Source organism: Filicampus tigris, chromosome 2 (genome assembly GCF_054856515.1).
Source record: "Filicampus tigris isolate MCC_2025a chromosome 2, RoL_Ftig_1.0, whole genome shotgun sequence".
NCBI lineage: Eukaryota > Metazoa > Chordata > Actinopteri > Syngnathiformes > Syngnathidae > Filicampus > Filicampus tigris.
The window spans coordinates 26978240-26991482 of NC_141218.1; the positions used below are offsets into that span (position 1 = coordinate 26978240).

Genomic DNA, 13243 nt, shown 5'->3' on the forward strand with positions numbered 1-13243 from the left:
GTTGTAATGAGTTGAGTTAAAAAACGTGTCTACGCTTTTGTATTGACCTGCATACAATAAATAACACCAAAGTCTAAATAGGTTTGGTACATTTTATGGCTGTCACCCAATTAAAAAAAACAAAACAAAAAAAAAAAACACTTGCCTTTTAGCCTTCATGTGATAAATAACACCATAAACTGAGCAGATGTACCCGGTGGTTATTTTGATGGCGTTCACCCAACTGAAAAAAATGTCCTGACCAAAGCATTTATTTTTATATTTGACTGAGTTATAATGATATGAGCTACAACACTTAAGTGTGCTATTTTTTTAGCCTCCATGCGATACACACAAAAACCTAAGCAGTTAAGGTACATTTTCTGACTTAGACCCAAGGAAAACAATGTTCCAAACAAATCCTATATTTTCATAGTATTTGACTAAAGTTGTGGTGAGTTGAGCAATGGAAGTTGTTTACTCTTTTGTTTTAGCCTTCACATGATAACACCAAACCCCAAGCAGGTTTAGTAGATTTTCTGAATTTCCGCCGCTGAGAAAAATGTCCCAAATGAGTTGTATTCTTAATTTTGGTTTTGACTGATTTGTAATGAGCTATGACATTTGTCTCTGGTTGCATCATCAGGATTTGGAAAGAAGTTGTCATGAGTGGCCAACTGTTACCAAGTAGTAAAAGTACATAACCGCAATTGCATCGTGTTTGTGTGGTTCAATAATAAAGAATACAGTATCATATATATTGTATGTGGAGCCTCAAAACCCGATACAATGTGACTCGCCAAGTGTAATTTTTTTCTAATCAAAAAAAAAACTACATTTTGCATTGGTCCACCTGAGTCACGTTCAGACACATTGGTCAGTGTGCTTGCAGGATTTAGCCATCCTGTGATAATCTGAGCAGATTTGATACATTTTATGGCTTCCACCCATTGATTAAAGGTCCAGAATGAGTTGTATATTTAGATGAAGTGTCGTAGCTTGTTATGACTCAGTCAAAGACAAAAATATGCATATTCTCTGGCTTTATAAATAACACCTGAAGCAGACTTTGGTCCATTTCATGGCTTTCACCCATGACAAAATCTCCCAAATGCACTCAGAATCTCCTTGCCGACGGGAGTGCTTTTTAGCCGGGCTGACAAGCGCACATACAGTATGTACGCAACGCTATGACTACAGCTTTTGCCACTTCTGCTTGAGAAATTATTTAAAAGCAGAAAAGCATCCAGTGAATTATTGATGTCGGTCCTTTTTGCCAGTGACCTGAATAATGGGGATGCAAGCTCAACTCATGTAATCCGCCGCGTCGTCTCCACTGACTCGTGCGAGCCGATCCGTGGCCTTTCAACCCTGTTATCTCAAGATACTTGACCTGACTTGCAGGCATTGCAGTTGACAAGAACGGCCTGATTTACTTCGTGGATGGCACCACCATCCGCAAGGTGGACAAGAACGGCATCATTTCCACCTTCCTGGGCTCCAACGACTTGACGTCGGCTCGACCGTTGACATGCGACAACAGTATGGATGTCAATCAGGTGACTAATATAATAACTAACACATGCGCAGACTGTCAATAGCACACAGAGTCGACACAATTTATGACATGCATTTTAAGTTCACTGTTATTATAATGATGTTATTTCTGTGACATTAACATAAAATGCAAAATATGACAATGTTGGATGTTGAATAGCAGTAAGAAGGTGCAACGATGATAGAATGATGCACCATTGAACCATTTAAAATTAAAAACACGTACTAAAAATATCTAAATACTTTGTTTTTTTCCGGTAAAAATTCAATTGTTTTAAATAAAATTTTAATCTAAATTTAACTAGCCCCAATGCAAATACCATAATAATAAATATTACTAATAACACACACACACACTGGTTTTTTTCCATCAAGATGGTCTGCTGAGTGTACATTAATGAGAAATAAGATGAACGTTTTTTATTTTGGCAAATGGCTGCAATGACACAGAAAATGAATACTTTCCCTACCCGGTATACACATACATGTGTGTGTGTATATACTGTATGTGCGTGTGTGCTCACTATAATTATATATTTAATAGTTTATGAGTTGTTTAGTTTAATACACTTTTATTTAAAATAATGTACCGGTACCCTAATTTCCGGACTACAAAACACACCTGATTAAAAGCTGCAACAACTAAATTTAGCCATGAGAACATGTTTGTACATATATTTGTCTCTTCATATCAATAGCTGCGGGTCTCCACGTTATATCATTTGCAAAGAATATGGTCTCACGGATGGAAACTTTTTTATACTTTAATCACCGGTGGCCACTTATTTTTTCGCCCAAAACAATGCCAAATGCAACAAGTTACGCAGTAGCGTCCAGGAACCTCTCAGTCTTTTGTTGTCACAAGAGGCAAAGTCACCATACCATGTTGGGGTGACGCAGGGGCTGCACTAACTTATAAGTCCATGAGGGATGGTGCTCCATGGCTGGACTTGCTGTCCTGTCCATTGCCAGCGATGGGGGGAGTCGATCACCAAACAAACAACAGAGAGATGGGGGTCCCGCTGTAGAGATGGCTGTATTTACGGCACTCGTTCCCTATTCGTATTAAACTCAAGATTCTTCTTTTCACTCTCAATTGTTCCTTAAACAGCGGCACACCACTATGCAGACAGACTTCCGCATTTTTTCAGGCAGCTTGCTCCACCCTCACACGTGCGCACTCTATCCGCAAATGGCTGATGGCTATTAAGTATGAGGGCACACTCGGACAGTGACGTGTTTGGTAATTTCTTTGGTCATATGTAATGGAACTATGGGTTAATCTATTGATGGCTAGAAGCTCGTCAGTAAAAAATTATAAATAAACAGCATCACATTAAAAGCCGCAGGGTTCAAAGTTGATTAAAAAAAGTAGCGTCTTCTAGTCCGGAAATTACACTACTTAATAAATTAGTACAGGTAGTGATTAAGAATTGCATTATTAATATTATTATTATAAAAATGTTTTAAACAAAATGATGTACAAATCTGAAATAATCTAAACATTTCTGATTGCTGTAGTCAACATATTGAAGCGATTTTATTGGGTGAGATTTTAAATAATCCAGAATTATAGATGGATGAATAATAGCGTAAAAGTGCATTTCTGTGTGCAGCCACATTATTAGTGAGTACAACAAGAGAACTCAATTATCAGCCACTTAGAGCGAGGAGCGGAAGAGGCCGGGAAAAAAGCTTTCTCCTTACTCTTTGCTCCTCAAGTAAACAAGCTCCATCATTCTCCTGAAGGAAAGAAAACAAAAAGTGGCCGGCGGAGAGTATGGGCTGTGAAGTGTTTGTTGTTGCCATGAGCTTCTCAGTCACAGCGAATGTTACGCCGAGTAGAGTAATTACTCAGGCCCAGGTAGGGCTTGGTTTTGATGCGAAATGCAGTGAAATTAAAGCTCGGTGGAGATGGAGCGTCCATGATAATAAAGCAGCGCCAGGAAGCAAAAAATGAAAAAAAAAAGGAACTCTTTTTCAATAAGATGATTCTAAGTGGCCCCGCTAGCTCGGCACAATAGGTCATATCGTTACAATAGCTTCTGCTGAAGCAGTGCAGCATTTTTTTTTTAGCGCTTTTCAGATGACGATTGCAGGAAATCTAAAAAGGCAGAAAATTATTTTACCGCATAGAAATGAATGCTTTCATCGGCCCTCTTTTAGGCCTGACCTGCAGAAAATGACTCCAATGCGGCAAGACTGTCGTAAAAATTACATCACCTATATCTGCAAAAAAATGTGTGCCAAGAAAAAAAAATTGGAGTTAAGGTCTAGCTGGTTGCACTTGCTTGCACTGTGGTAAAACAATGTTTACATTGTTTTTCAGATGATTTTTACATGTCAGCTGTAGGCTCCAAAGTGGATGGACTGCCGAGGGAGAAAAACTGCTGTGCCTATTTTCCTTTTTTTTCTTAAACTCTGTTATGTATGAATGGTGTAGGAATATACTGTATCTTTACTGCAGTTTTTTTTTTTTTTTTTGCGAGGGGGGGTTACTTAATATGCATAATTTTGCAAAAATGGGTGCTGAGAAAAAAAAAAAAATGTTGGTGCAGGTCTGGTTGGAGTTTGTCCTTATAGTCTGCTTGCATCAGGACGTTTGTACTAATAATTTCGCAAAAATCTCCCCTTTCCGAGAAAAAAAACAAAATTTAGGTGCAGGTCTGGTTGGACGAGTTCACTGTTACAGTCCACTTCCATTCGGGCCAATTGGGGCAGTGACCCATGAAGTCCATCTGGCCCCTTTTATTGTCGTTTCGTTATTGGTTAGTTCTTTGTTTCACACGCATGATTTGGCAAAAATGACATCACCCATGCCCACAAAAAATGGGTGTCAGGAATAAAAGACACCTAATTTCAGTGCAGCACTGGCAAACAAAGCAGTCCAAAGCCTCAAAACCAAATAATGCCGACAGCAGAAAGTGTCAAGAGAGGCACATGAATAGAAATTGGAGCGAGAGGTTGTTTACTGGCTGCACACAACACTTTAATGACAAATGACGAGAAAGCAATATACACACTCGCGTGGGCGCTCTAAAAATGGCGTGACACAAAAGTGGAGCTTGTCGCGCTCTGCTAATTAATGAAAAGTAATTTACGGTGAGCCAATAATGCTGTAACGTAAGCTCGTCATGCATCCAAAAAAGAATTGGCTTGGCTATCAGTTGTGTTACTAATCATCAAACACATTGCATCAGCATGTGGACAGCTTTAATGACACATTTCAAAGGCCAGGCCAATCATTTTGACATGTTGACTTTAATTGCTCTCCTTGTTTTGTAATATGCTTGATATATTATTATGAATGCAGCAGTGTAGTTTAGAATCGACTTAGTGTTTATCCAGTCTTGAAATGTAAAACATGAGAAATGTGTGGGGTTTTTTTTACATAAAAAGAAATAATGAAATAAATTAACATCAAATACATTTTAATAACTTAAACAACTATAAAGAAGATAATAAAATATAAAAAATATGTTTTGTTTTTTTTTTTTAAATAACTAACCCTAACCCCTTTCAGACCATGATATGATTTTTGTCTGTGCACATCAGGTCATTCTGGAGTGGCCCACAGACCTGGCAGTGAGCCCGATGGACAACTCGCTCTATGTGCTGGACAACAACATTGTGCTGCGTATCACCGACAACGGCCAAGTCAGCATTGCGGCGGGGCGCCCTGTCCACTGCCCGCTCTCCGTGCCGGAGCGCGCCATTCCGTCCGGCGGCCAACGGGCACAGCTCACCCCCCTGGAGTCGGCCGCGTCCATCGCCGTGTCCTACCACGGCACAATCTACATCGCCGAGACAGACGAGAGGAAACTGAGCCGCATCCGCAAGGTTTCCGTGGATGGTGAGATCACGCACTTGGCTGGGGTGCCCTCGGAATGCGACTGCAAGAACGACGCCAACTGCGACTGCTACCAGGCGGGAGACGGCTACGCCAAAGATGCCAGGCTCAACGCGCCATCCTCCCTGGTGGCCGCGCCGGACGGGACGCTCTACATAGCCGACCTGGGTAACATCCGCATCCGGGCCGTGTCTCGCAATGGGCCTGCGCCGGTGTCCAGCGGCTACGAGGTGGCGTCCCCGGATGCCCAAGAGCTCTATGTGTTCGACGGTAACGGTACACACCAGCACACGGCCAGCTTGCTCACCGGAGACTTCAAGTACACCTTCAGCTACAGCACAGAGAATGACATCACGGCAGTGACGGACAGTAATGGAAACACGCTGAGGATACGCCGAGACTCCAGCCGTACGCCAGTACGCATCGTGGCCCCGGACAACCAGGTGATCTGGCTAACGATGGGCACCAATGGCGGGCTCAGGACTCTCACGGCGCAGGGACAGGAGCTGGTACTGCTCACCTACCATGGCAACAATGGCCTGCTGGCTACCAAGACCTCTGAGATTGGATGGACCACCTTCTATGAGTAAGCATGAGTTCTGTCTTCAGGTAATGTTCACCGGGTGTCAAAGTAGGGTTTCCAGTCATGTTTTGGACCGGGCTAAGGTTTCAGAGTAGGATTTTAAATCCGGGTTAGGGCTTTCAAGACAGGGTATGGGTTTCAAAATTGGGTGTAATGTCCAAAAAAAAATGTGTTATTAATTCAAAATATTCGGATATGCTTGATAAGAAAATAACATTTTAAACAGTATTAAACACTTGTGAACATTTGCAAACCTGTGAGGGGAGTGAGATAAATCGTACATTACACAGTTTCTTTGATTTTATATCATATATTTATAGTCTATATATTTATAGACTACATGTAAATCAAACTAGTTCTCATTGATCTATTTGTTTAGTTTTAAAACAAGCCTTACAGACGCGCTTTGTCACATTGGTTAGCTTTCCATGGAAGCAAAAAAGTTCTATGTCACTTAGCGGTTAGCGCGTCATGCTTAGGCGTGCCACTTAAGGCTTTTCCTATATGCGCTGTCGCGCTAATGTATACTTGCCTTTAAGACAGAGTTGGTGAGCTACGTGTTTTTATTTTTTTTATTAAATAAAATGGAATTTTTATTTTATTTTCTTTTTTTAATGGAGTCGAGCCATTTGTTATGCCGAAAAATCACGGCACGGTACTGGTGCCAGTATCCCATGCAACAGATGTTTAGAAACAGTGCATTTGTGTGGTGAAGGTATCCAACATTATAAACTGCTCCAATAGCTCTTTTTTGTAATATAAACTGAGGTTGTAGTGAATTATTTTGGAGGTATTTCCCCAGCCTTCTGAACAATAATTGAAACATGGTAATAGTTGGGACAGGGTTAAGACGGTGTTAAGATTTCAAGCCTGCGTTGGGTTTCAGTTCATACACAAGCACCCCGCAGTAGAGGGGCGGGGAGGTGGAATTGACAGTGGCTCATTTGCATTAGACAGCACACTCTGCTCTGAACCGGGATGTGTGGTGAGGCTGCATAATAAACACATCCTCTACGTTTTGGCTTCCCAACCAGCTATGACAGCGAGGGACGTCTCATGAACGTCACCTTCCCCACCGGCATGGTGAACAACCTTTACACTGACATCTACAGCGCCCTTACCGTGGACATCGAGAGCTCCCTCAGCGATGAGGAGATCAGCATTACCACCAACACCTCCAGCATCCACGCCTACTACACCCTCTCCCAGGGTGAGTTGTTCGGTTGCATGAGCGTGTCGCAAACAGATGTCTTGGCCACTGACTGGTGACCAGTCCAGGGTGTACTTTTAAAATGGAAACAAAAATTATACAGTATGCATAGTTGCAATATGAATGCTATGAAACATTATATAAATACAAAAAAAAAAAACACATTTCACTCTTCTCTGGCATAAAGCCTTTTTTATGTAGAAGATAAATTTAGGAATCGGCACTGTGCTAAAGAAAAATAAACACCTGTTTGTTTTTTAAGCTTGTATGTAACCTGTATTTATCCAAAATGATTTACTTTGATTCATTTATAATTTAAAAGTTTCAAATTGATTGACAAAATCAAAATGAGTATGGACCTGAAATGAAAGAAAAAAAAAGAAATCCTTAAACATTAAGAGGAACATATTTTTTCAGCACTGTAACAAAGTCTATTGTAATGAAGTTGTTGTTGTTGTTGTGTGTTGCCGTTTCGGCAAACACGTCAAGTTCTGTGACTTAGTTCTTCAACGCAGAACTCTATTTGCGAGTGTGGTAATGAGAGAGAGAAAGAGATAGAGGGCATGCCGTTCGTGTCGCAGCATCACTACGGCAACACAGGAGCTGTGCTTTGGTTGTTAATAAATGGGAGTTCACTGTCTAATGCCTTCATAATCCATGATAGACGCTAAAATATGTTAGCCTAACTAAACATTACATCATGTTACAAAGTTACATCAAACACACACAGTAACCTACTGTATGTCTGCTAAGCACAGCTTCCAGACACGACTGTCCATATGTCAGAAATGGAATCAGGCATCAGGCGCAACGTGATTTTTTTTTCCTTCACAGCCGTGCTGCTGTGAAAGGCAGATTTGTATTGCAAGAAGTACTTTTAGTGAAATGTGCCCTAACTTTCGGTCTCTTTTGGTAACATCAGTTAGCCATGAGACTGCGTCAACCACAGTTCTTCTGTTTACATCACGGATGACCCAAATCACCACTACTGCGCATGTGTGTCACTGATAGGCAAGACGGCCAGCGGGAGAAGCGGGAGATGACGCAGTTTCGAGAGAAAAAAAAAGCATCCAAAAATAAATAAACAACAATGACAACGATTAAAGTAGCCATCAACGGATTGGTCTCCTATGTAGTTGTGACTAGTCGACCCATCTTGGCAGTCCTAGTAGTGGTGCAACCTGCACTCAGCGTTGGAGATCAGTCCAAGATGTAGTTCGCATCGCCACCAACACCTCCAGCAGTCACTTCTACCACACCCTCTCCAAGGGTGAGTTATTTGTCACTATGTGTGAAGGGTCGCCGGAGCGAGCTGCAGTCGTGTGTCATTGCAGACAGATGTCAGCATAAACGATGAGTCGCTCAGTAGGCTGGATTGGGTTGTCACCCTGCACATCAGCCTCGTATTAAACGATGTCCTGTTGCTTAATGGCCAGATGGTGCACTCGTTTATCTTGCATCACTCACGCTTCCTGTTCTATATGAGTATATCCTCACTTAAGTCTGGTCAATGGATTCCCACTCAGAGGTAACAGGCTCTTGGTCTGTCTTTGACGGATACTGCCTGACTATAAAAGTTGGAAGCGGCCGCCTCCACCTCATTTTAATTCAGACATCACGGGTAACTATTAGAATTGCACTTTGTTGACTGTCATTTTTTAATTGCGATTGCAGTATTACGCCGAGGTTGGGCTATGTGGCAGGAACAGTTGAAAATCGCTCCATCCATCCATCCATCCATTATCCAATCCGCTTATCCTCGCAAGGGTCGCGGGGAGTGCTGGAGCCTATCCCAGCTGTCTGGGGGCAGTAGGCGGGGTACACCCCGAACTGGTTGCCAGCCAATCGCAGGGCACCCAGAGACAAACAAACAACCGCACTCACAATCACACTTAGGGGCAATTTGGAGCGATCAATCAACCTACCATGCATGTTTTTGGAATGTGGGAGGAAACCGGAGCACCCGGAGAAAACCCACGCAGGCACGTGGAGAACATGCAAACTCCGTATTCGAACCCTCGACGTCTGTACTGTGAGGCGGACGTGCTAACCAGTCGACAACCGTACCACCTTGAAAATCGCTCCTAAAATCAAATTTCCTTTCTTTGTGCATATGTGTCTGAAACTTTGGTGGATTTCCAAACAAGTAATTATTGTTTCTTGTCTGATTTCTTAGAAAAATAATGACTTTAAAAATTATTGTACCTTAAGGTGAGTACACCCATTGGTGTTTCTAGCCCATTTTGGGGGGGGTGCTGAAGCATCCCTAAATTGAATTCCAGAACACCTAAAATTTAAAAAAGGTATAACCATAGAATATTTGGTTGAAATGTTATATTTTAACAGCAAAAATACATCATCTCATACCTTCACAATGTTTCCCCCCCACCCAATTCCTCCCACCTCTCCCCAGGCTCTGAGCGCACTATTTTCACAGAGAAATACACTGTCTACCAGTGATACAAAGTTGTGGTGTAATTACACCACCAAGCATGAAAACGGGTCAGGGTGAAACAGTTGAGAAATATATCCAAAAGCATGTTCCCCTCGCAGAAAATTATGAATATTAAAAGCATCAATTAGATGCATTTGAAGGGAAAAATCAAGCAGAGTTAAAAGACAGCATCAGTGATAATAAAGTGCGGTATCTATCTATACATGGCCACATAAGAAAAGAGACTGACAACTTCTCTTATGAAATGTGCAACAGTACATCAAGAATTTTGAAAATTTGATGAAGCATTCTGGAGAAATTTAGCTTTTTGTGTGGGGGAAAAATGACCCGTTAGAGGAATGTTTTTGTGTGATATCGCCTTTAGAAAATCTTGTCAACATCACTTTCCAATTAGACTAAAAGGGTATAACTTGATTAAACCCAGCACAACCGACCCCGGGCGTGGATGGCTTCCGAGAGCCTATATAGCGCTGTTCTCCGCACACTAGGCACTGTTGGCATACCTGCTTACAGTTGGATTGATCATGTGTTTGGATCATGTGACCATTCAAAATGTCAACCAATTTACGTACCTTGTCTCTTCCCGTTTGTGCTTGTCTTTATATTTTGGGGACCGGACATCGTTAAAGGCTGGCACAATCTTGCCAAAGATTATCTAATTTATCCTCCGGGGGAGCCTGCAAAATGTACTGACAGGACACCGCCATATTTAGTAAATGAAGAGCGCATACGGTCTGGATAATAGCCGACTGCTGTTGGCTCCTGTGCCTCACACACCTAGTGCCGATGGCACAGAGCGCAGATGGCGCAATCGTCTACACTGGGCTTTATTGTTCAGCGTTCGCCTCGAATCTTTTGTTTCGTCTGCTACTCGGGGAACCCCCTTCTCCGATTGGCTGACAAGTTTCAATCAAAAATACCCACCAATTTTTCGGACAGACCAAAATTCAGAGACATCAATGGGTTAAAATTAGCGTAATCTTTGAAACGCTGTCACTTTCCATAAAAACTTGAGTTAATTAGCGCAGATGGAAGGTTATTGGTGAGAAAAGCAGTTTGGGCAGTAGAATAAGTCATGTTATGAAAGCAGTCAATTGGTTTTTATTTAATTAATTTGTTATAGGGGATTTTAGAGGCATTCGAAGTGCTCATTCCATGTTTTTTACAAAATTCCACAAAGATGGTGGCAGCTTGTCACGTGGCTGTTATCAGATGTGTTGGTTTAGTCACAGACTTTCCTAAAGACTTTTATTGGAATGAAAGTGTGTTAAAATCTACAAAGCAGTGAAATTGATCTTGCCTGTCCGGGAGCTAAGCACATCTAAACCTCAAATCCTAGACCCTCTCGATAATAACATCACTTTTTCCTAATCTATCTCCATTTCCCCCAAAACAAAGAGCCAGAGACTGGCAGCCAGTCCACGGTGTACTGTTCCGCCGGGATAGACCACAAAAGCAGAGGAAAAGCAGTATAGAAAATATATTAATGTAGTCTTCGTTATTGAATGATGACCATGCCATGATGTAGTCCTTTTGTAACCAGTGGCTTATCTGGGCTGTAATTCCACATGGGTTTTCAGGTCAAAGGGGCCCAACATTGCGCACGCGAACTGAGGACAGAAAATAGACCAAAAAAGTAGACCATGACAGTGATTAGAATTGCAATAGCTCGAAGCATGTGCTTCTAAAATCATTAGGCTACTTTAAAATATAATATACAGTAATATAATAATAACAATAATAATAATATTAACTGGCACATCAAACTTGTTTTTAGGCTAAGATGCACTTAAACTTAACATGCTTCAAAACTCACCAAATTTTGCATGCAGATTAGGAATGGGCGAAATTGTGATACCATTAAATGAATCAAACCCCCAAACCCAAAACGCCCCTGAGGAAAAAAACACAGACAAAACTGCTTATCACTTATTGTAGGAATGTCACAGACACATGTAACAAATATCTAAATGTAGGTCTTAGACCTACATTGCATACATTGACCATTCCCAGCTAAATTCAACAAGAAGTTTGCAATTCCCCCTTCAACGTAAACATTTGGTCAAAAAAGTCGCCTGTTTTCAAACATTATCTGCTCCGAGGGCGTTTGTCGTATCGGCTTCAAACAAGCACTCAAGAGAGAGTGAACCCTTCAGATTAAAAGTTGGTGAAAGCGATTCTTAACCGTCCCGGTTTGGGTTTTATGAGGCAGATAGTGCTTGTTTACTTGCTGTGGCCGTGCTGCTGATCGGACCGTGTCGTCCCTGGCCTGGCTGCTCCCACCACGACAGAAGAGATCCGTCAGCTTTGTGCATTTGGCCACATCCTCAATTCACCTTTTTTGCTTTTTTTGCCCTTTATCAGCAGCATACACCTCCTTTTCTGGTGGTTTCTGTCTTTTGATGATCTTTGTAATTGCAAATGTCCTCTACCTTACTTTTTTCCAGAAAAATAACAGTCGCTGTCTGAATCGCTGAGCCACTCACATTCAATAGACGCATATGGATGAGTTGAAATGAGGGGGTGGCATATCCCCCCCCAACAATCCGACCCAATCTGACATTACACTCCGTTCTATCTGTCGCTACGAGAATCAACCGCTTCAACATTCCATTTAAAATAAATAAATAAAATCATGGGTTTACAAAACCCACCAACCCTACGTCAGCTACGCCACTGCTTGTAGCCGAGCTCGGCTGAGACGGACCCCAGCTCAACCGTAACTCTGACGATGATAATCAGTAGAAAATAGGTGGATGGAGTCTTGGCGATTGATTAGCGACCAGTCTAGGCTCTTAGGATAGTTTTACTTCAGGAAGAAACTGAGGCCCTTCTCTTGTATCTCTTGTATTGTGTCCTGTAACTAAGTATTCTTGCTTTTCAGACCAGTGCAAAAGCAGCTACCAGGTGGGCTTCGACAACTCACTGCGGGTCACGTACGCCAATGGGATGGATACGCACTACCAGACCGAGCCTCACATTCTGGCGGGAGCCGCCAACCCGACGGTGGCCAGGCGCAACATGAGCTTGCCGGGCGAGAGCGGGCAGAACCTGGTGGAGTGGCGCTTCCGCAAAGAGCAAGCCCGAGGGAAGGTCATCGTATTCGGCCGCAAGCTGAGGGTATGTTTGCTTCTACCCAGAAGTGGGGACTCGAGTGGAGTAAGACTCAAGTTGCCAATTTTAGGACTTGAAAGCTGAAACTTTAGAAAGATTTGACTACAACTTTGAGTTGGAGATATAGAACTTGATAAGTCTTACTTATTTTAATTTTTTTTTTAATCTGCATTTACACATTTAAGATAGTGTGCCTTTTGTTTTGGTTTAAAAAGAAAAGCTATTTTTTTGTGTGTAGTGCGCGCAAACCTGGTAGCCCACCTGTATACTATGATGCTGAGTGCAGAGGTCAGCTCATGGAGAGTGTCATGGAGAGAGCTCCAAATCCTTTTACATTTGGAATCAATTAGGGGTGCTCCAATCAGAGTTTTATTCTGCCGAGTCCGACATTGATCACCCATGAGTGAGATCTGATAATTCCAATTCCAATACCAATCACATGGATTAGCTAACAGGTTAACAGGTAAATGCTGCTTCGCCATGTTTACTTTGAAA

General features: G+C 42.0%; 1 protein-coding gene across 4 annotated transcripts in view; it reads left to right on the forward strand.

Moving 5' to 3' along the window:
- LOC147151930 (teneurin-3) overlaps positions 1 to 13243 on the forward strand; it is a 291176-nt gene that overhangs the window by 262859 nt on the left and 15074 nt on the right. For all 4 annotated transcript variants that reach the window (XM_086022097.1, XM_086022105.1, XM_086022112.1 and 1 more), the window contains 4 exons: positions 1384 to 1538; positions 5092 to 5972; positions 7004 to 7179; positions 12519 to 12754. In XM_086022097.1, the coding sequence (XP_085878223.1) occupies positions 1384 to 1538; positions 5092 to 5972; positions 7004 to 7179; positions 12519 to 12754 (1448 nt within the window). The remainder of the gene's footprint in view (positions 1 to 1383; positions 1539 to 5091; positions 5973 to 7003; positions 7180 to 12518; positions 12755 to 13243) is intronic.